The following is a 24,341-nucleotide window of genomic DNA, read 5'->3' as shown; positions in this document are numbered from 1 at the left end:
TAACACTTTTGGAAGACTGCTTTAGGGGAAACAGGTTAGATGCATCCTTTAATATTAGTATAGAGTATATTCTATTGGACAGACCATGGAAACCTCTGGGAAGGTCAATGGAAGGCCAGATCTTTCGTTCCATCATAGTCTTTTATGTATTAGTGACTAAAGCATTTCCCTTATATCCAGTATTAGATGCTTAAAAAAAGTTAATGAAAGTGGAATAAAAAGGAGTTAAACTTATTAATCTCCATTTTTTCAAGGAGCCTTCCTTCCAAGGGCTCATTTCAGAGATTACAAACTCACATGCCATCAGGGACTGGTCATAGGCTGACTTTACATTAATGCAAATTAAAAATAATATTGTTATTTTAAACAAGCCTGTGGGCTGAATTTGGCCTGTGGGTAACTAACTTATGACATCTGAGTTCTTAAAGTTATATATTTTATTGAGATACAATACATATGCCATAAATGCACCCCTTTAAAGTGTATAATTCAGTGGTTTTTAGTATGTTCACAAAGTTGTACAACCATTACCACTAATTCCAGAACATTTTAATCACCACCCCCCAAAAACCTCATATCCATTAGCAGTTACTTCTCATTTCCCCTCCCTCCCAGCCTAGACTCAAGCAAACATCTTTTCCTCTATGAATTTGCCTATTCTGGGCATTTCCGATAAATGGAATCATACGATATGTGGCTTTTGTGTCTATCTTTTTCCACTTTGTATAGTTTCCAAGGTTCAGTCATGTTACAACATGGATGTATCAGTGCTTTATTCATTTTTATAGCTAAATAATATTCTACTGTATGGATATACCACTTTTGGTTTGTCCATTCATCAACATAGACATTTGATCGTTTCCTCTTTTTGGCTATTATGAATAATGCTGCCATGAACATTCATGTACAATGACCTTTGAATTTAAATTCAAAAATTTTAAATTAGATTTTTTTAGTTAGGCTCCACACCCAGCATGGAGCCCAATGCGGGGCCTAAACTCACCACCCCAAGATTAAGACCTGAGCTGAGATCAGGCACCCCTAAAATTAGATTTATAAACAGCTAATACATTAACACGGTTCAAGATTACATACGCTAACAATTAATGTAGTTTAAATATATATAAACAGTGAAAAGGTTTTTCTCACCCTTGTCTCCCATATGCCCAATTATCACTGCTTTCTGTCCCACTAAGTAAACACTATTAACAGCTCCTTAGGTGTCCTCGCAGCATAGGCAAACATCCTAGTTTTCTTTTTTATTTTAAATAGAAAGAGAGCACACTTAGGCACTCCTCTGCACCTTGCTCTTTCATTTTTCCTAGATAGGCTTCCATGTTTCTACAGTATTCTTTTCTAAAGCCACACATCTTCTGTTATGTGGTTGTACCAGTTTATTTATTTATTTTTAAACATTTTAAAGTAATTTTTATACCCAACGTGGGGCTCGAACTCACAGCCCTAACATTAAGAGATGCACACTCCACCAACTGAGCCAGCCAGGCACCCCTTGAGCAACTTGTTTTGAACCTACCTTCTGCTTCTCAGAGTATTTATCTTTATAGTCCCCACATGTAATGTAATGGGTCATTTTCACTAAATGTGATGAAAGGAAAACTTCAGGAAATACTTTTGAGTTTTTTCTCTATGGTGTTTGGCACATCTAATATTTTATCATAAAACCAGAATTAAGATACATACCTACAGGGGCGCCTGGGTGGCTCAGTCGTTAAGCGTCTGCCTTCGGCTCAGGTCATGATCCCAGGGTCCAAGGGTCGAGCCCTGCATCGGGCTCCCTGCTCAGCGGGAAGCCTGCTTCTCCCTCTCCTTGGTTCCCTTGTGTTCCCTCTCTCTGCTTGTGTTCCCTCTCTCGCTATGTCTCTGTCAAATAAATAAGTAAAATTAAAAAAAAAAAAAAAGATATGTACCTATATAAAGTACAGGCCAAGTAGCAATGAAGTTGATTTAAAGGTCCATTTTCAGGGTGCCTGGATGGCTCAGTCAGTGAATCATGTGACTCTTGATCTCAGGGTTGTGAGTTTGAGCCTCACATCGGGTGTACAGATTACTTAAAAAAAATACAATCTTTAAAAAAAGGTGTTTTTTTACAATTTTTTTTATTCTTATGTTAATCCCCATACATTACATCATTAGTTTTAGATGTAGTGTTCCATGATTCATTGTTTGTGCATAACACCCAGTGCTCCATGCAGAATGTGCCCTCCTCAATACCCACCACCAGGCTAACCCATCCTCCCACACCCCTCCGCTCTAGAACCCTCAGTTTGTTTTTCAGAGTCCATTGTCTCTCACGGTTCGTCTTACAATTTTTTTTTTTTTTAAGTAAGCTCTCTGCCCAACGTGGGGCTCAAACTCATAACCCCGAGATCAAGAGCTGCATGCTCTGCCAACTGAGCCAACCAGGCACCCTGAAAGTCACCCAGTTTTCTAACTATTATGTGACCTTATGAAAGTTGTCAGGAAAAAAAAAGTTATTAGGTTGCAAAATAAAGGATCAAGTAGACTTCATTATTTAAATATTTTTAGTCAAAATAAGCTATTAAAATTAGTCAAGAAATAATTTTGGGAACCCCTGTACACTGTTGGTAGAAATGTAAAATGGTGCAGTCACTACAGAAAACAGTATGGAGATTCCTTAAAAAATTAAAAACAGAATTACTACATGACTCAATAATCCCACTTCTGGGTATTTATACAGAAGAATGGAAATCAGGATCTCAAAGAAGTATCTACACTCCCATGTTCACGGCAGCACTATTCACAACATCCAAGATATGGAAACAAACCAAAAGTCCATCGACAGATGAATGGATTAAAAAAATGTGGTACATACATACAATGAAATAGGTCTCAAAAAAGGAAGAAACCCTACCATTTGCAACAACATCACTGGACCTGGAAGACATTATGCTAAGTGAAATAAGCCAGACACAGAAAGACAAATACTACATGATCTCACTTATATGTGGAATCTAAAAAAGAAACAAAAATGTCAAACTCATAGTAACAGAGAGTAGATTGGTGGTTACCAGGGGTTGAGGAAATGGGGAGTTGCTGTTCAATGGGTTTAGTTATACAAGAAAAATAAGTTCAAGAGATCTGCTGTCTAATGTACTGCCTATGGTTAACAACATGGTACTGTGCACTTAAAAATTTGTTAAGAGGGTAGATCTCATGTTAAGCATTCTTACCACACACACACACACACACACACAAAGCTAAGGGACACAAGGAAACGTGTGGAGGGGATGGCTATGTTTATTACCATGATTGTGGTGATGGTATAATGGGTGTTTGTATATGTCCCAGCTCCTCTAAGTGTTTACATTAAATATGTGCAGTTTTCTGTGTTATCAATTTTATACCTCATTAAAGCTGTAAAAAATAATTTCTGCACTTCTATTTACTATTAGGTAGACACTATGAGCTAAACACTACCTACCATCAATGCTGTTAGTTTCTGTGCTATGACATCTTCTTTTGCTGGTTTCTCATAAATAGCCATCATTCTTCATTCCCAACATGATACAAAACACTCAGAAACGAAAGACTTAAGTTTGGGCGCTTCAAAAGAAACACTAAAAGTTCTAAGATATTGTTACAGAAGCAAAGATGCATTTACTTCTTAACCAACTGAGCCAGCCAGGCACCCCTAAATGCATTTACTTCTTTTACTGATTAACTAAAGAACAAAAGATTGAGGTACTGGCATGAAATTGAGAGAACAATGGCACACTTGACTCCACCAGGCAACCCAGATAGAAAGAACAGAGAGAAACCAGTAGGAAGGCATGGCTAGCCATGAGAGACCCTAATTGATCATGATTTCTGACCTCAGCGGGTATTTTCTGGATGCTGAGATGGAACAGTGTAGTCTTATCCAATAGAATGATTAAGGTGCTCATCATTTCAGAAACTACTTCTTAGGCTCTTGGTTAATTCTTCAGAGTGTGCCTGATCAAGTGCTAACAGCTGAGTTACACCCTTCTGGATTTAACTTTGATCTTAAGTTCTAGTCTATAAATGAGAAATGCAAGTAAGAATGAGGGGTCAATTTATTTTAAGTCAATTTATCATTAAATACCAATGTGCACAGTTTCAAACATTTATAAATATCGCAATTTATAGAAAATTAATGGAGTCTTAAAATTATTTTGAACAGTGATTTAACAATTATTTACAATTAACTCAACCTACTTTTGTAGAAACATAATTATGTTTAAAAGTACCCTCAACACAAAGTAATAATTTCACAGTACCTTTCTGTAATATTTTTGTCACGCAAGCGGCAGCTGCATCAATAAAACCCAAGTAGACTGAATAATTTAGAAACAGCACAATCAGAATTGCAAATGCAATTTGCAAGCTACCATTAATTCCAAACAAAACAACACCTTTTATAATAATATATAAATATTTTCCATGGTCAGCCCTGGTTGAAGAAAATATTAGGAGGCAGTATTTTCTTACTTGTAGTGAACAGAAATTAATTTTAAGATTTAAAAAAATTGACATTAAGATGCTAGATTAGGTAGGTTTTTATAACATGTAATACTAACCATTTTGAGAAATTCTTGGTTTCACTGGAAGCCATTTCTAATTACAAACCTTTCTTCAGTTGTACTAGGACAGTAAGTGGAGAGAATTGTCTGTGATCCCAAATAGAAATTATACTTGCTTACCAGCAATTAATAACATATTTGGATAGAAAGAGATTCTTGGCTTTATTCCTAAGGTTTTCTTCTACTTAAGTGTTTAACCTTTTTTGCTATTCCCTCAAAAGGATCCCTAATATGTCTAAATTACGTCAAAGGAAGGCAACTTTATATGGACTAGTGCTTGTTTGAAAACAATATTTACCATAGTATTCCACAGTTTTGTCTTTTTCCTTTTTTTTAAAGACATATATTCAACTAAAACAATTAAATAAAAAGATAAGGTATAAGAAATATAGTTGAAGTCACAATAAAGTACATTTTCTTTTATTGACATGGAACATATACTTAAGCTTTAAATGCTGGCTCTTTAAGAAAAAGTTTCTCCTTGTAAATATGCATAACCGTTGCCCAAAAATGTATACAGTGTTTTCCCCAAAATATTTATACACATAGTGGTCCAGTTAAGACCAGCCCCATTATAACCTACTGAATACAATGTGCTCTGAATTTATAAACGGGCTACCCTCTGTATATAAAATATATAGGCATGTATGTTATACATACAAAGTAAGAAATATAAAAAGGAGAGGTGAAAAGAAAAAGGGTTCTTCCCTGTAAGATCCAGACAGAAATTCAGTGTAATTAGTGAGATCATGTAAAATACTTAATTTATAAATGGGTTGCCCTCAGTATATAAAATATATATATAGCCATGTATGTTATACATACAAAGTGAAAAATATAAAAAGGAGAGATGAAAAAGAAAGGAAAAAGCGTCCTTCCCTAGAAGACCCAGACAGCAATTCAGTGAATTAGTGAGACCATGTAAAATGTCCGACGGATTTCAGTTTTGGCAAATACATTTCTGGAAAATATCTAAGTTTGAGAGTACTAAATTTCCATTTTAAGGATTTAGTCGAGGTGTCCATTTAAACATTCAGGGAAGATGTTGTGGTCTCCTTAATATGCAGAAAAGGGGACTTTTAAGGTCTGTTAAAGAGAAACAAAAAGCCACTCATTTTTAGCTGGTTAGTAATCACCCCTTAGTCAAGTGTGTGCAGTTCAGAGAATCAAATCCTAGACCATCAGCGTTTGAGTGTGTTTGATGAAAGATTCCAATGAAGGACCTGAATTCTTCCTAGATCTCAGAGGGAATGGGGCAGGACGCGATGGCAAAGGAGGGGTCAGCCCCCAAGGTGGCTGGTCCAATCTTAACTCTTGATGTTAAAAAACACACCAAATGTTTCTATAGCATTCTTTCTGCTGCATTTTCTTTATTTCAAGCCACAGGTCTACTTGGAGGGTCATGCAGCAAGTGGCTTATAAATAAAATCAGAGTCTACGAATAGTGTCATCACATTAAGAGACAATCGCTGGATTCTTTCATTAGGCAAAGAGCTTGCATCTTTGGAATCCATGAGTTGGTATCATTTATGGGATACCTAAAACGGGGGACAAAAACCACATATATGAGCAACAACATACACACAATTTAGGAGTTAAGGCAACGAAGACTATTTAATCATTTGAGCTACACATTCCACATGATTTCTAAATACTGCTTCACAGTTAAAATGCAACAAATATAACTAGGCCAATTCCAAAATTAGCAAATATTAACACTATTGCTAATTGTTTACCAAGGCAAGTGACTCCCACTGTTCTCAAATCTCAGCATATGTTACCAAGAGAGAGAACCTAAAGATGGTAACCATATCCCTTTGGGAGCCTAGGAATTCAGACAAATAATGTATCCCTTAGCTTAGAGATAAGCTGTATGTCTCATTTTGATAGAGAGTAGGCCTTTTCCTCCTTCACAGTACCAAGGGGGAAACAGGAGAAACAAAAAATCAATGAAAACATTCAGGTGCAGTATTATCCCTCCTTTTCCAAATCATCGTCATGCAGCCAAAACAACAAAAAAAACACCTCAGGATAATGAAAAAATGATATAACTTTTCCTCAAACAACTCATAAGTTTCTTTATAAATCTAAATGACTTATTTTTGGATTATCACAGTATTTGGAAAATATTTTTGGATACCCATTTTGGATATTTTGGAAAATTATAATATTTGGACTTTTCCACCAAACATTCCCAAGAAGCAGAAAGAAAACAGACATCTGTGAATTCTGTATAGACTTGTGTATACAGAAGCCCTTCATAAGGTGGAAAGCACTAATACCAAGATAAGGTATTGTTTTTATGAAAGAAGATTTGAATAAACATCCCAAATATGAAGGATACGGAAAATGGTAGCCTAGTTTTAAGTTCTCATGCAAGTAACTCATATTTTATCATTAAAAGATAATCTAATGTTCTGCTGATGTAAACACTTTTCATTCCATATTTATATATAGCGCTAAGCTAATGATGTCAAGCTGAGTTAAGGCTTGTTGGATTTCTACAATCAGATGCTCCCTCCATATCAATAAAGTTTACATTTTACATGTTAAACCCAGGTCAACATCTGATTAATTACAAGAAATAATTTAACTCTTTCCCTTGTTATGAAGATTTAAAAAAAATTTCACTTTCTTGGTAACATATGGAACAAGTCATTGCCATGCAGTCCCTTAAGCCTCAATTGGAAGAAAAATCGAGCTGTCATCAGGAATAGCTCCCCAAAACGATTATTACATTTAAATCATCACAGGTTATGCAATGTATTTCATAACATGCTGAGCAGTTTTATTTTTCTAAGAATAAGCAGAAGTTAATGTGCAAAAAAATAATTCGGTTTTAAGTTTGACTCCCCTTATTTTAGCAGTAATTTTTAAAACTTCATCTCACAAAATATATTCTTTTAACTAAAATAAAAGCGACTATACATGTTCCCCAATTTTAGAGTTTTTCCAGAGACTCTGCTAACATATTCTGGTGGAAACTCTTACCAGAATTGAAATATTTAGACCCACGTGGCAAGTTTTCTTGAGTATGAAGAACTTATGTACGTTTGAAAGCCAATTGAATTACTGTCAAAAATTAGACTTTAGTGTCCACCTGTCACCCTGAAAGTCCTCTCATGGAAGCTTTCACAGCACGCTACTTTCACTTCTGCTTCCTGCTGCGGCTGACAGCAGAACGTGGCCCCTCAAAGAAACTGTCATCTACCAACAATAAGAGAATTAAGCAGAGCCACAGTCCTCAATTCTGACTGCTCTGAAAGATTAACTGGTCTCACAAATTAGACCTTTCATGGATTTGCCAGGTTCCTCAGCACAGGAAGAATGAAAAACTCTAAACATTTTCTGCCAAGTTATACACAAATACATTAGTGCTAACTAATAAAATTGTCTAATTTAAAGAGTAACTGACCTGAGATGTACCTTGCTCCGATTAACATTACCATGCTACTCACTATAAAAAAGCCCAAGGGTAGACTACAGAAGATACTAGGGTCACCTGTGGTCATCCAAGTAGAAGGGAATTCCAGTCAAGCAAACCAAAAGAGAGACACATAATTACAATATTTGTGTTAAGAATCACATGACAGCAAAACAAAATTAAGTTATAAAAATAGTATATTCATAAAAGCTAGCAGAGTTATTACTTCAAATCAAAAATATAATCAATATTGAAGGCTTATGACAGTTAACGAACAATATGGGTAGCATGCCACAGGTAGCCAAGAACATAATACATATATAAACCCACATAAGCCTTCCACTGGCAAAGCTGAAGAGAGTTGATGGAGAACTTTTTGGGAGGCTGTTGATTTTAGCTTTTTTGATTCTTACCCCAAAGATACTAAATGAGCAATCCAATTCCCCCAAGATTCAAGGTAGAGATCCTTTAGTTATCAGAGAAGAGTTATGCTGGTCTACTAAAAATGAACTTCAAACCCTATTTTTGCTAAGATACTGGTTTTGTTTTCTTTTTTAAACAGAATTTGCTATGTAAGGAAATGCACCTCCCAATCAATATTACTTTAATTTAAAAACTAAATTGTAAAGGGGCACCTGACTGGCTCAATCCGTGGAGTGTGGGACTTTTGATCTCAGGGTTGTGAGTTTGAGCCCCATGCTAATTGCAGAGGTTACTTAAAAATAAAATCTTGAATAAACTGTATGAATCCGTATGTTTTTTAAAAGATTTTATTTATTTGAGAGAGAGAGCACAAGCGGGGGTGGGCAGAGGAAGAGGGAGAAGCAGATTCCCCGCTGAGCCCACGTGGAGTCCCATGCAGGGCTCCATCCTAGGACCCCGAGATCATGACCTGAGCCGAAGTCAGATGCTTAAATGACTGAGCCACCCAGGCAGCCCCATATTTTTTTTAATCTATATATGTATGTATGTGTGTATGTATGTATGTATGTATGTAAACTCTACACCCAACATGGGGCTCAAACTCATGACCCCAAGATCAAGAGTTGCAAGCTCTACCGACTAAGCTAGCCAGGTGCCCTGTGAATCCACATTTTTAAAAAACTGCCCGAGAATATGGTTGTGTTGGTATTTTCTAACTAATTTCTGTCAAAATCCCTTCCTTTAAAGAAAATTCTTTATTTACATATGCTTTTCTTGAATTTAAAAATTATGTATCTCTATTATTTAATGCTCTTTTAAAAAGAAACATATTCAAAATTAACCTCCAAGTTTTAAGAATATGCAACCACTGGATGAAAGGGCTTCATTGAAATGCAGCTAGTTAAATATTTGCTATGGGCATAGTTTTTGATATAATAAACTGACAACAGTCATTTATTTGCCTTTTTGGGAAAGGATTGTTTTTTTTTTCCCTGCACCCTACATTTCTTTCCCTTAGAAGGTAGATTAAAAGAGGGGTACAAACCATTTTCCTCCATTTTACCACTGCTTATGTTATTTTTCAGATAAAACCAAGGTTTCTTTTTGTTTCCATATTTGTGGAGACCACATTTTAATTTGATTTTAGGAAAGGGAACATATATTCTTGTTCTTTTAGAGCAAGCCATCAGTTACACTAAGTTCTTTTTTTTTTTTTTCAGTTCGGCTAAGTTCTAATCACTAATTTCCTGATATGGCTACAGTGAGTTCTAGTATGCAAAGAAGACCCTGAGGACTAACTGCATTTACAAGTCCTTACCAATTTAGGTGGCATTTATTTATTTATTTTTAAATTTATATTTTATTTTATTTTATTTTTATTATGTTCAGTTAGCCAACAGGTGGCATTTATTTAATGAAAATATATCCCTTTTGGTCACACACACACACACACACACACACTTACTTGTTATTTGATAGCTGTGCATTTTAAACCAATTTGACCTGTTTTCAAAATGTTGTTTCGGTGTGTTTGGAGTGCAAAGCCAAGCTTATCGTTTATGATAAGCTCTCTCTAAAAAGTATCAGACTCCCAATCACTTCTACAACATTTTAAACACATGTCAAAATGTATATTAAAAATTATTTATAATATAGTCAAATATAGTTAGAAATAAGAAAATAAATATGACTGCTTCAAAAGTGCCAAACTGCTTTGGAGATGAAGCTAACATATATTTTCCCCATAAACTAAAGCAATTTAAAGAGCATAAAAGACCAGGTAGCAATTCTAATATCCTTTCAAGATTATTAAAATAGGATTCTATCTGTACTGCGACTATTATAGAGCTTATTGATATATAGTCATATATAGTTTATACTGCTTAAATAAATACAATTGGCATGTCACTAACTGAATATAATTCTGAGTTTATTACACAGCTTAGAGACTCAGTGTTATACATTAGAGTGTGTTTCATAAATCTACTGAAAATCATCTTCAAACTCTTAAATGCATTGCAGTCTGAAACAAAAACAGAATGTGAAAAATCTAAACCTCTCAATAGCAGAAACTAAAGAAATCATGCAATTTTCTTTCATCAACTTTTTCTTATGTTTTAAATTCACTGACAGTGAGGTATTCAAACAAAGTGAAAATGATCAGTTGGTTTTATGGGAACTTTGCAATTAAAATTTGATCTTCAACTGCTAGCTAGTAAGGTGTGTGTGTGTCTGTGCGGTGCAGGGAGGGACAAAGGGACGACTGTGCCATTTAAAAAAATCCAACAAGTCAACGAAAACATAGGACTCAACTGCTCATTAGCCATTGATTAAGGGCAACCAGAAAATAAATCAGGGTCCATGTTGTTATATCTTGCATAGCAACTAGCACCGGGCTAGGAAAACACTTATGATTGAGAAGTTTTGTTATAAAGGGTCTCAAAATCATAAAAGGTCTTAGTAAGAAAAGCTTTGCCACCATTTTGGAAAGAAAACGGAGTCTCAGAACAAAAGATTTAAAGAAAAAGGATATTAAGCTTATTTAGGAGGTAAAAAAGCTTCAGGTAGGAACATCCAGGACTGAAAATACAGATCAGTGATCTGTGGTAATGGATGGTTCCAGAAGGGTCTCCTAAAAGCCAGATACATTAAAAGTAATTTTATATTCACTTTTGGGTTGGAAGGCAGGTAATATTTCATTTATAAACTCTTCTCCATTAAAGTGTATGCTTCAATATATTATTGGACATTGTTCTATTTATTATGTTCTAAATCTTCATTTAGCAAAGAATTAATATATTATGGCATATTAAAGGCACGTTTAAGTCTGTTTAATTATCAAGTGCATAGTAAAGGCAGCTTAAGGCTGTCTATGACTGAATGGCTTACTTAAGCCCAATACCTTCTTACTTAAGTTTTCTATTTTCTGCCAAGAGCATTTCCCAATCGATTATGACACTTCTAATTTACTATTTGGTACATTTCTTCCTCTCTGATTCCAATGAGCTCTTAAAATGTACATTCACTAAGAACTTGGAATCAGCCTAGGAAGTAGAGAAACAGATTCTGAAATTAACATAAGTTTTGGTTGGTTCAGGCCATGAAGACAGCCCCCCAAAAAGGTAAAAGGAGACACTTAAAAAAAATAAAGAAAAGGAAGACTCTAGTTGATTTTCTTTTTCATTGAGAAGAAAGAAATAATTTTACTTTTAGAAAGCTCAGTTACCCACTGAAGTACCAGGAAAAAACTAATAAGGAAAAGAGAGGGCAGGATAGAATTAAGTACGTTATCTATCTGATAATTTACATTTTATGTTTAGAACTTTAAAGTGTTTTCAAGATGTTAGAAACTATGGACATATGATAATGCTTTTCTTCAGAGCAGCCTTGCTAAGTGTAAATAGTTAGATACTTAAATTAAGTTATTTAACATACTAAGGCAAAGCGGCAAGAAGAATAAAAACATTTTTACCACTTTCCGAAGACTGAGTTGTAACCCAACCCACTGACTTCATCACAGCTTTCTTCCATGTAGAGTAACGAATTTCACTTTCTAGAAATAGAAGGTAGGAAAAACACACATCTGAAAAGTAGTTTATGGAGATAGTCGAAGCACTGTACTTATGTTTGCTCAGCATTTTCAACAAATTGTGACACATATTCAACTGGCATGGGGCTTTACCAGAACTTGGATTTGGGTGAGATACCTGCTGGAAGGTGGAGGGGAAATTCAGCATGGTGTTCAGGGTGAAGGGAGACTGGGAGCCAGGCTACCTATGAAGACCAGGCCATTCACAAACAAGTGGTGATGAATTAGAAAGGGATTCCCATTGGATCTGTTCTGTCTTTCTTGTGGGGAGGAAGCGGGGGGAAGCTTCAGATATAGGGAAGGGGTGTACTGTAATGTGGAAAGACTAGAAGGAGAACTGTTAGTCAGTCTAGCCAAAGGATTTAACAAGTATTGATTCTTCATAAGATTCAAATTGCATTCCTGTGATACAGGATTTTTTTTACGATGGAAATCCACAGTAAGAGGACTAAACGAAAATGGGCACCACTGGTGCGTCCACCCACACGCACTCCTCCTAGTAATGCGGAGGCTTGCAGGAAGGTGTCCCTGTCAGGCCTCCTGGCCTTGCCACAGCACCTGAAGCCTGTGACACCTGAGTGACACTGCTCAAGCATCACTTGCTTCAGAAAGCTTTCCAGGGCCCCACTTATGCCCCTCCTCCATCTTCCCACACCACTTCCCACACATCTCAGGCGACCAGCCACCACAGCGAACTGTCATGGCTTTGTCTGCCTCTCCCAACATACGTGAGTCTCCTGAGGGGCAAGGACTTCGTCTTAATCATCTCTATATCCCCACATCAGGACAATTTCTGGCCTGTACTCAGCTCTAAAAAAAGTCTGCTGGAGAAGGAACTATTTATACCTAGATGCCTGTTACACATGTGCGCACGTCTGTGTCGTGTGGGGAGGCGTGGGGTTGGGGAAGGGAAGGACAGCTGACATAACCGACCAACTCTGGGCTGAGGCCTTAAAAAATGGCAAAGAAGGCTGTCCTCAGAAAACAGGAAACCCTTTGCACAGAACTTCCTTGCTTTAAGAGTGGGATTAGCATCTCGAGACCATATACTCACTCTGAACGTTATTTGTTTATTAAAAAATTGATTTTTTTCAGATGTAGAAATTTTTTCGAGCCCCCACTTAATCCAATATTAACAAATAAAAATTACCTACAGATAGAATATCAGATTTTGAAACACATTTCTACATCAAGTTACGTGGTATACTGTCTGACTATAAAATTACTAGTGTTATAGTCCATTTTCTTGTACGTGGGAAGGAATAAAATTAAGAAGTGCTGGCTTAGTCTTCCAGAAAATTAAAGAGAAATGCATTTGAAAGCTTATTTCCCAGTAGTGCAAAATCTACTTTGATGCGATTTTATACATAGGTTTTTGAAAGGCTATAAAATCAAATTCAATATATATAAAGCCTTATTTTTGTACTCACATTTATTTCAATTTAACAGATGCACCACTGTATTTTATAAAGGTGTCGGTCAGAGCCTGTGGCTTAGCTTAGCTGGTTAGGACAGTGAATCAGGTATTTGAGGCTCGCTTATTTACTGTTGCCGCTTTTGTCAGGCTAGCTCTGCTGGGCTTAAAAGTTACCAGGATGTCCCTTAGGCCAGCTAATCATGTCCTAAAACTGGACCACTGGCACCACAGATGGTCAGCTCCATGGCTGATCTATCTCCCTTCTTACTTTTATTTTTTATTTATTTATTTTTAAAGATTTTATTTATTTATTTGAGAGAGAGAATGAAATAGAGAGCATGAGAGGGGGGAGGGTCAGAGAGAGAGGCAGACTCCCTGCTGAGCAGGGAGCCCGACGTGGAACTCGATCCCGGGACTCCAGGATCATGACCTGAGCCGAAGGCAGTCGCTTAACCAACTGAGCCACCCAGGCGCCCTCCCTTCTTACTTTTAAAAAAGGCTATGTTAGCAAGTTAGAAGCAGTGTTATCCTTTTGCATGAAAGGACTGTGAACAGTAGAAGTGGATGGCAAAAAAAAGTGATTTTGGAAGGTTTTTTCTTATAATAAGGAACTTTTTCCCTCATTCAGACTCAGTGCACCCCAACATGCTTAGTAGCCAATCTAAAACAGTAGCATTTGCTATTTTGCTTAGTTTCTGAACTTACGAATAAACAGAAAGGCAAACTGTCTCTCTTTTCCATGGTATACCATTAAAGAAATTTTATTTTTAAGTAATCTCTACACCCAACGTGGAACTCAAACCGATGCCCGCAAGATCAAGAGTCATGTGTGCTCTACCGACTGAGCCAGCCGGATGCCCCTAAATTTTCATTTTTTTAAACATACCCTCAGCATTGATCTGGGGTTCAAAGCGCTCCATTGTGACCGCAGACAGATCCTCGGGTTCGAGACTCCAAACGCCAACTCCTTCTGCGGCCCCTGCGGCCATGGCAGCTCCCAGGGCGGTTGTTTCGGGCATCGAGGGCTTCACTGAGGGAAGACGGCAACATCAAGATCTTTGCAGTTACATATGCCTAAAAATACCAGTTCTTCTGAAAGAAATATTCCTCTCAGAATGCAAAGGAATGAAGGTTTACTGACCTACTGGTATATACAGAATGTCTGCTTGCAACTGCATAAGAATTTTGTTGTTGGTCATTCCTCCGTCTACCTGCAAATGACTGAGCGGAATTCCACAGTCGCGGTTCATGGCATCCAAAATCTTAAATGAACCAATGCAATGCACGTAATTAAACTACTACTCCATAATGACATCTTTGAAAATGGCAGTCTTCTACTCAAAAACCCTCAAGAGTTTCCCAAAGCCTACAGAATCAAACTTAGATTTCTTTTTTTTAATGCCTTTTTAAAGATGTTATTTATTTATTTATTTGACACAGAGAGAGAGAGAGAGAGAGAGAGGGAGAGCACAAGTAGGCAGAGTGGCAGGCAGAGGGAGAGGGAGAAGTAGGCTCCCTGCTGAGCTGGGAGCTCTATGCAGGGCTCGATCCCAGGACCCCGGGATCATGACCTGAGCTGAAGGCAGACGCTTAACCGACTGAGCCACCCAGGCGCCCCTCAAATTTAGATTTCTTTTTTTTTTTTTCTAAAGATTTTATTTATTTATTTACTTGAGAGAGAGAGAGAGAGAGAAACAGCATGAGAGGGGATAGGGTCAGAGGGAGAAGCAGGCTCTCCGCCGAGCAGGGAGCCCGATGTGGGACTCGATCCCAGGACTCCGGGATCATGACCTGAGCCGAAGGCAGTTGCTTAACCAACTGAGCCACCCAGGCGCCCTCAAATTTAGATTTCTTATTCTCATCTTCCAAGCCTTCCTTCATGGATCACACCAACCTTTCTTCTCACTACACCTCTGCCCTCACCCGAAGAACCAGCCATGCCAAATACCCCAACTTTGCACCCTGGTTTCCTGCCCTGATGCCTATGCTTTACCTAACATGTTCTACTCAACATCTTCCCAACTGTAAAACACTCAGCGCCTGGCGGATGACAGGAACTCAGAAGGTAATGACAATTAACAAAAAGAGGAGAAACTTGTACTTATTAGAAGAGAGCTTAGGCAGGCTTAATTTTTGATTAGGTATTTAATAATGAAGCATTTAATAAATTTTCAGCATTAATATATAATTTGTTTGAAAGTGATAAAAGCGGACGAAGTACAAGAAAAAAAGCCCTTATTATTACCTCCCGGGTTTGGAAACAAACAGCTTCCAATGCAGCAAAAGCAATATGGCATTTATTGGTGAACTGAGTGAGCCCACAGATGATCCTAAAAACACAAAGATTTTTAAGATTAGAGTGGAGTACACGAGTCAATCTGAAATGTCCTAAATATGGAAAGGTTGACCTTGGTAGACAGAGAAGTTCAGGGGAAAAATGCGTATTAAAAAAAAAAACTGGACATAAACAATGAGCAGCTTGGAAAGTCCTTATGGTCCACAATCCTGCATCCACATAGGGAAAAGTCCAGGATCCAAATGAACAGATGACAATAATGTAACACCAAATCAGAATTCATCTAGACGATGTCCCCTGGATACATAATTGGCAGAGGCCTTGAAGATAAAAGATCCTAACACTGACATGGATGTGGCAGGGGCTTATTGTCAGATGACAATTTAAAGGTTCTGAAATTAATGCAATTTAAAGGTTCTGAAATTAATACTCTCCAAACAGAAAAGGTTTCCTCAACACTTTAAGATCATTTGAAAATAGATAGGAAGCTAGAAACTATAAGCTATTAGCTAATTTAGTAAAAAAATCAAGACCCGTAAAAGCATACCTCATATTCAATTCTTACCCTCTCGCACTGGGCTCCCAGTAAGGTGCATATAACCCTGAAAACGCGGGGACGAAATAGCAGCCATAAGAAGTACCTACTTCTTTAGCAAGTTTTTCTAATAATAATAAGAAAAGAGAGAAACAAAAATCATTCTAAAATATTCTATTACTCTAGTCAATAAACACATCTGTATAAAAAATTAGGATAGGGCTTTTGATTTCTTATTTACTAGTAGAGCAAAATGTTCCGAATTAAAGATGTAAGCTGGGAGCAACAGAAACAAACTTCCCCACATTGAATACCTCTCACTACAATGTAATCCAGGCCAAGAAATAAAGGAACTGGATTAGTTTCATTAAGGTATTTTAACTCATTTCCACTATTTCTAAGGTGGTTGACGACGAGATGAAAAAGTAGCCTCCAGTGCGTCCCCAATAAGAAATGTGCTTCTGATTGTCTCACCTTCAGGCTGAAGTAAACAAGTAGATGAAAGAGTGGGTAGATGAGTTCAAAAATAATTATCTGTACTGAAAATAGTCATGTTAATAGTTAAATGATAGGCCCTGGGGTTTTAATGCTCACTCTAAGAGTTAAAGTTCTTTCTCATCAGGTAAATGTAACTAAACTACTTTACCTGCAGATCCTGGCCATCTTTGCTGTTCGATTTTACACCTGGGTAATTTTTATGCCCTACCTTGCCAGTTTGTTAAGTGGTGGCTACCACTAATTATGTCAATTTGTTGGTTTATAAATCTTCACAAAATAGTCTTTTTTATATAAATCCAACTCGTAATAGGAATCCATATCATTTAATGTCACATATGGCTCAAAGTACAATTATTAACAGACTGCAGAGGTAAAACATTAAAAATTTTCATTCTTTAGATTCTAACGCTTTGTTAGAACATACTCACCAATCTCCTCTGAGGTCTGTATAATTCCAAGATTGTCTCTTAGCCAACGAATAACAGCACCAGCTATAGCTACAGAGCCCTACGAAGGAAAAGGAAGCCCAGAGAGAATATACGTTATCACTATAAAAAGATTTTGTTGAGCATTTCTCAATGTATGACACTCCAAGATGGACACAATTTAAAAATGTCAACTTTGGGGCTTTTACAAATATCATAAACGAGGTCTACTAATGCAAACATAGTTTTATCTAGGTCATTAGAGAAGTTTTTTCATGACACCGGGCAAAGAAGTGAACCCTCCAGCACACCCTTGGACCTATCCAATCTGCTGTTCTATGGACTGGGGCTGAACTATGAGGTAGATTATCACCCAGAAAACATTCCCGCCCTATCTCCCAAGTTATCAGGAAAGGGCACATTAAAAGTTTTTTTCAAAACCATTTCTTGTATCTAATAGCATATTAAATCAAGCAACAGTAACAAAAAAGCGAAGAAGCTAACTACAAAGTAATTATTAAACAAAATCACCAAGGGATGGGGAGGCAGGGAGGAGGCTGTGGCAATAAGGAAGAAAACGACGATTTGGAGTCAGATAAACAGGCTGAGTCCAAGTCCTAGTTCTTAACTGCTATGTGATCTTAGGCCAATTAGTTAGGCTTAGTGAGTCTCCATTTCATGACCTATAAAACGGTGGTGACTATGGGGCGCCTGGGTGGCTCAGTCGGTTAAGCGGCTGCCTTTGGCTCAAGTCATGATCCCAGGGTCCTGGGATCGAGCCCCGCGTCGTGCTCCCTGCTCAGTGGAGAGTCTGCTTCTCCCTCTCCTTCTGCCTGCCTCTCTGCCTACTTGTGCTCTCTCTCTATCTCTCTGTCAAATAAATAAAATCTTTAAAAAAAAAAGAAAAAAAATCTTTAAAAAAAAAAAACAAACGGTGGTGACTATCACAACACCTACTTAAAGTACTATGAGGCTCAATATGAGCACGGAGGGGAAGGTTATTACCGAATGTAAGTATTAGCTTCATTAGTTTTTTCTGTGTTAAAAAAGTATAATCCAAATTCCACTGACTGATGAATGGACAAATAAATATAGTATATTCACACAATGGAATATTATTTAGTCACAGGAAAGAATGAAGTTCTGCTATAACGTGAACCTTGAAAATATTACGTTAAGTGTAAGGAGCCAGTCACAAAAGACCATAAAGTTCACCATTCCATTTATATGAAATGTCTGCAAAAAGCATATCCATAGAGACAAAGAATAGATTAGTGGATGCTTAGAGTTGGGGTGGTGCGGTTATTCTTTGGGGCGATGAAAATGTTCTAATGTTAGGCTGTGGTGATGGTTGCATGACTCTGTATATACTGAAAACCACTGAACTGTATACTTTAACAGGGTGAATCATGTGATATGTGAATTATATCTCAATAAAGCTATTATAAAAAGATCCTGAGGAGAAAAAAAAAAGTACCAGCACAAACCATTAGGAATTTCAAAAAAAGTTATTTGGTTCTGATGCTTTATTCATACAGATTATTAATGTAAATTACTTCCAGAGTCACCCCAAACCAAAACATCAGGTGAGATTAAGTACAGAAAGCAGAATGTTTTTTAATCTGTTGCCTACCTCCTTGCCTCCAATTCAATTAACTGAATTACAGATGGTCACCCCTTCTTGCTGTCCATTTCCAGGATATAACTAGACGTGGAATATGATGATTCATTCTATCATTCATAGATAGCTTCTATGAGAATAAGTCACTATATGTTACTGGAAAGCTGCAGACTACCACGATCGTTCTCTTTATACAGCAGCTTTTTAGCTATAAAAAATTACTAAGGAAGAGATCTGACATCACTGGGCAAACTTAATCAGGCTTTAAAAATGGGAAAAAAACCAATTCAACAAATACCTTGAAGGGACTCTAAACCCACTGTCTCTCTCTGGAGAAGTTTTCAGTACACTTCCTAACTTTGATATGTTACGTATTTAGGTACTTAGTGGAACCATCAAGGAAAATTAAAGACTTTAGAATTTTACTCTCAAATTTCCTTTGGAAGCAAACAATTCAAAGATGGTAGCTGTTAAGGGACACCTGGGTGGCTCAGTTGGTTAGGCGACTGCCTTCGGCTCAGGTCATGATCCTGGAGTCCCAGGATCGAGTCCCGCATCGGGATCCCTGCTCGGCAGGGAGTCTGCTTCTCCCTCTGACCCTCCTCCCTCTCATGCTCTCTCTCTCTCATTCTCTCTCTCAAATAAATAAATAAAAATATTAAAAAAAAAAAAGATGGTAGCTGTTAAAAACAAGTAAATGTGTAAGATGTTCTAGACCAGCACTGTTCAGTAGAAATATCATGTCAGCTACATATGTAATTTAAATTTTGTAGTTATCATATTAAAAAAGTAAAATGAGACAAGTAATTGCAATATATTGTTGTTTACTCCAAAATATTAAAAATACTATCAGTGTAGCATGTAATCAATATAAAAATTATTGAGGTATTTGATTTTTTGGTACTAGGTCTTTGAAATCAGGAGTATATTTTACACTTACACCACATGTCAACTGGGACTAGCCACATGTTCCTAGTGGCTTACCATATTGGAGAGCACAATTCTAGATCTAATTCAAAAAACAGGTGTCCCTTTCTCCTTATATTCTCAAAAGACACTGGGCCTAAATTGCATCTAACCAAGAAATGCAAATATTTTCAATATTTTTAGGTGAGTAAACTGATACCTTCAAACAGCTGCTGGGCTAGAAGTCTAGTGGAATGGTTTTGTGGTTGTCAGCTAGTGGAACTTTATACTTTGGGAAACCAGATGCTGATGAACCTCATTTCCATTGAAAAGGCAGTATGTTACAGGCTTATAATAATTTTTTTTTTTTTTTTTTTGGAGAGGAAACAACATTGTTTTAGCAAAAGGGAGTATCAGGATTTTCATGAAAAAGTAACTGGTTGTGAGCCAGAGGGCATTACTTTGATTGAAACAAAAGAAAAAAAAAAATACAAAGCCACTCTCAAGGCTCCAGAAGAAAATTATTTTAAATGTGGTCATCAGGAGTATATAGGAGTGTTTCGTTGTAAGTGAAAAAATAAATTCAATATTAAGAAAATAAAAGATAGATTAAAAACATTCATCTGAAATAAGAATATAATTTTGGTACCCGGATATAATACATGGTATTAGCTAGCCTTCTAAAAAATTAATAAAAGTGAAAGAAACCTCCAAATTCACAAAAGATGTGGTCTTCTGAATTCAGAGGCAGGGGATAAAGTGGAAAATGGCATAATGCTTTCAAAGTGGGCAGGAAAGAGTACAGGAACAGAAACCTAAAATGATAGAAGGTGATGGTCTACTTGCTATCAAATAAGTTATTGTCAATTATATCCTAAATATAAAGATCCAATACTTCAGTGTATCGTCTACACATATGAATGAATTCTCATTCCAAGGCATGACCTATATGTGAAAGGTGCATGCAAGTTGAATAGTTGTACTCTAAGAAAGACATAACAGAAATGAGAAGGTATAAAGAAAAATAAATGAAATGATGAACAGGACAAGAGGAGTAAATAACTTAAAAACTAGGGGTGCCTGGGTGGCTTAGCTGAGCTGCCTTCAGCTCCGGTCATGATCTCAGGGTCCTGGGATCAGGCACACATCGGGCTCCTTGCTCAGTGGGAAGTCTGCTTGTCTCTCTCCCTTTGCCCCTCCCCACCCCGCTCGTGCTTTCTCTCTCTTTCACAAATAAGTAAATAAAATCTTTAAAAAAACCCCAACTAAATACATAGCCTGGTAATTGGAAGGCTAAGAAACAGGCTATGGGAAGAGGAGATTAAAAATAATGAAGTAGGGGGCACCTGGGTGGCTCAGTCAGTTAAGCATCTGCCTTCAGCTTAGGTCATGATCTCAGGGTCCTGGGATGAAGTCCCGAATCGGGCTCCCTGCTCAGTGGGGAGCCTGCTTCTCTCCCTCTGCCTGCCGCTCCCCCTGCTTGGGTGCCCCCCCGACACAAATAAATAAAAATCTTTATAAAATAACAACAAAAAAAGACTCTTTCTCTCCCTCTGCCCCTCCTCCCACCCCTGCTTATGCTTGTGCATGTTCTCTCTCTAAAAAAAAAATAATAAATAATAAAGTAGATCTGATGTAATGTCATAGAAGACAAATACACTTTTCCTCAAGAGCTCCTTGCCATGAACAGTATCCATGTAAAGGAGACATTTCAGGATGTGGGGTAGTTGTATGATACAAGGCAGTTATGGTTAAAATCAGTGGGTATGGAGAAAAATTATGTAAAATTAAGATTATCCTCAAATTGCTTAAAATCATCTATTAGGCACGGTAAACATAGCTTTGTGTATGTGACAGTAATATGCATCTCTGTGTATATAATTTATACCGTACTTAATTTGTGTAAGATTACAAATGCAAAATCTAACTCCATAGCATTTTTAATGGCATAGAAGAGAGAACAGAAACCTAGAGTTAAATTGGGGGAGCATTATTTTTAAAATGTAATCTATATTATCAATACTTCAGTAATAAGTTAGGGAATTGAGATAAAAAGCATTTACTGCTCAGAAAGTATACTTTCCAGGAAAGTACATTACAAAAGTCCAAGAACAACGTTCACAAAGGCTGTGGCAGACAGATTCATAATTAAGGTGGCCTCCATGGTCCCCACCTCCTGGTGTTCATGCCCATGTGGGATCCTCTCTCCTTGAGCACGGTGGGGCTTAGGACTTGCTGCCAAGCAACAGCACAAGTCAAAGGCGAGGGATGCACGTGATGAAGTATGCATGATTAAGCTACGTAAGATTATCATGGCTGTTGTCTGGACTCTCTCCGTTCCTTGCTGGCTTTGAGAAAATAGAGGGGGCCCTTTGTTGGGGTCTTCACGTGAGAAGAAACTGCGGGTGGCCTCGAGGAGCTGAGGGCAGCCTCTGAGCTGACAACTACCAAGAAACTGAAGACCTCGGTGCTATAACCACAAGAAACTGAATTCAGCCAATAATCTGAGTGAGTGCGCCTGGAAGGAGATGGAGCGTTGGATGAGACCACAGCCTTAGCCAACACCTTGACTGCAGCCTTGTGAGACAAGTGGTTGTAAGCCACTTACATTTGTGGTAAAACGGTTACACAGCAGTAGATAACTAACACATAGGCTTATACCAAAAATGGAACATCTGGCTTAAGAAGGGTGAAAACCTCAGGGCGCCTGGGTGGCTCAGTCGGTTAAGTGTCTGCCTTCAGCTCAGGTCATGATTCCAGGGTCCTGGGATAGAGCCCCGCATCAGGCTCCCTGCTCTGCGGGGAGTCTGCTTCTCCCTCTGACCCTCCCCCCTGCTCGTGCTCCCTCTCCCTCTCCCTCACTCTCTCTCTCTCAAATAAATAAATAAAATCTTTTTTAAAAAAGGATGAAAAACTCTAAAAAGGAAATGTCAACACCATCATCATAAATCATACCAAAGAAGAGATGGGAGAAGGGGCATTTAAAGAAACTAAGAGGGCCTATACAGAAGACCTCTTTGAAACTCTTATTTAAAAAGACAAAAATGGCATAAGATTGGGTATGTAAACGGTATTTACTGAGTACCTACTCCAACACCAGCCTGCTCCAACAGAGTGGTGAAGCGGACAGACAAGTAGCATGGCCTCAGGCAACTTGCATCTCAGTGCCACAATACAGAACATGGAAGTCTCAAATCCTAAGTAATCTCAACTTCATCAATAATTAAAGGCCCCCAAAGGATTTCTGTTTTGTGAAATAATATTTAGAAAAAGATAAACAACAGAAGGGAGAAGCACAGCTTAAGGAAGATGGCATCCTATTAACAGATGGCAGAGAAAATGCAGACCTACTCAACTGCTCTGTTTTGCGTCAACCTCTTCCACACTAAGAAAAATTTTCTAGTGGGGGCATCTGGCTGGCTCAGTTGGTGGAGCGTGCTACTCTTGATCTCAGGGTTGTGAGTTTGAGCCCCATGTTGGGTGTAGAGACTATTTAAAAATAAAAAAAAAAATCTTTAAAGAAAAAAAGGAAAATTTCCTCGTGAAAGAGTGGGACAAACTGAAGCAGTTTAATAGGACATTAAAGTTTTAGAACAACTCAAGGATCATGTGTTCCAATTCCTTTTTACTGATAATGAAAATAGGAACCTAGAGAGGTTAACCTATCAGGCCCGGATGAATCACATGCCAGGGAGGAAGGAGGGAAAAAAAAAAAAAAGAATTCTCTTGGTGATGTCCACATCAGAAATGATGAGTTTGCGCTTTAAAAATCCCCTCTCTCTGTTTGAGACACAGAGGATGAGAGGGCAAATGTAAAAAGGGAACACTAAACCAACACCTGCTGACTCAAAGGCAGAGCAGCGGTCGAGGTGGACAGAAACAGAAATGCACAACGGAGCAGGGCTTGAGACCACAAGCCTAGGAGGTTCTGCTTTGGTTCTCCGTATGCATCAGGAAGCAGGAGTGGGGGCTCCCCAAGAGGAAAGGGGTCTAAAGTAGCTTGCGCGACACAAGGGATAGAATCAGCTTCAGTGCTTGCAGGCGGGGGCTAGGTGGCGCTCTCCTGCTTTGTGCGGAGAACTATTTGCTGACAAAGGCTGTGGCTTTAATAGAAGATGGGACTGGAAGTGAAAATTCCAAAACACATGAAGAACTCCATCATCACGAAATCAGCCGACAAAACTTAACAGATGGAAGAGAATTCACTCCAATCTGGCAAGGAGTTTAAAATAAGTCAGTGCTGGAAGAATTCAAAGAGAGAAATTAAGGCATGATTTCCATTAAAAAAAAAAAAAAGCCATGAAATTATGAATCAAAAGAAAAGTGAAATCAAACAAGATCCGGGGGGATACGAACAAATAGCCAGTTAAAACTGGTGGAAATGAAGTCACAGAGTGAAATTTAAGAGTGTTAATAGGTGGGGCCAACTCTAGAAGAGACAAGATGAGGAGACATACACCGCAGGTGACTGTAACTTGCTGCCTCCACTGTGAAAGGTGGTTTGCGTCATCCGCTCCAAAGGGAAGATACACATAATCAGCTGCGTACAAGTCCTACTCCTACAGCAGCATGTGTACAGGAGAGCCACACAAAAATGTTCAGAGCAGCATTTTTCATCAGAGAC

At 37.9% G+C, this 24,341-nt stretch overlaps 1 protein-coding gene across 4 annotated transcripts in view; it reads right to left on the bottom strand.

Annotated features, from left to right (window-relative positions):
* Nucleotides 1-4,058: 4,058 nt before the first annotated feature.
* Nucleotides 4,059-24,341, bottom strand: part of GK (glycerol kinase) — a 77,350-nt gene continuing 57,067 nt past the window's right edge. For 2 of the 4 annotated variants that reach the window (XM_045876057.3, XM_045876062.3), the window contains 8 exons: nt 17,194-17,272; nt 16,298-16,394; nt 15,682-15,766; nt 14,578-14,698; nt 14,323-14,466; nt 11,903-11,983; nt 7,999-8,085; nt 4,059-6,121 (listed from right to left, as the gene is read on the bottom strand). In XM_045876057.3, coding sequence (XP_045732013.1) covers nt 6,111-6,121; nt 7,999-8,085; nt 11,903-11,983; nt 14,323-14,466; nt 14,578-14,698; nt 15,682-15,766; nt 16,298-16,394; nt 17,194-17,272 — 705 coding nt within the window. In that variant the 3' untranslated portion in view covers nt 4,059-6,110. The remainder of the gene's footprint in view (nt 6,122-7,998; nt 8,086-11,902; nt 11,984-14,322; nt 14,467-14,577; nt 14,699-15,681; nt 15,767-16,297; nt 16,395-17,193; nt 17,273-24,341) is intronic. The other 2 variants (XM_045876070.3, XM_045876077.3) reach the window with 1 other exon arrangement.

The sequence above is a fragment of the Mirounga angustirostris genome, unplaced genomic scaffold, assembly GCF_029215605.1.
Source record: "Mirounga angustirostris isolate CCGP_5_RB_7025 unplaced genomic scaffold, mMirAng1.0.hap1 SCAF_11, whole genome shotgun sequence".
Taxonomy (NCBI): domain Eukaryota; kingdom Metazoa; phylum Chordata; class Mammalia; order Carnivora; family Phocidae; genus Mirounga; species Mirounga angustirostris.
Note: the sequence above shows the minus strand (reverse complement) of the source record. Positions and strands in the feature narration are given on the sequence as shown.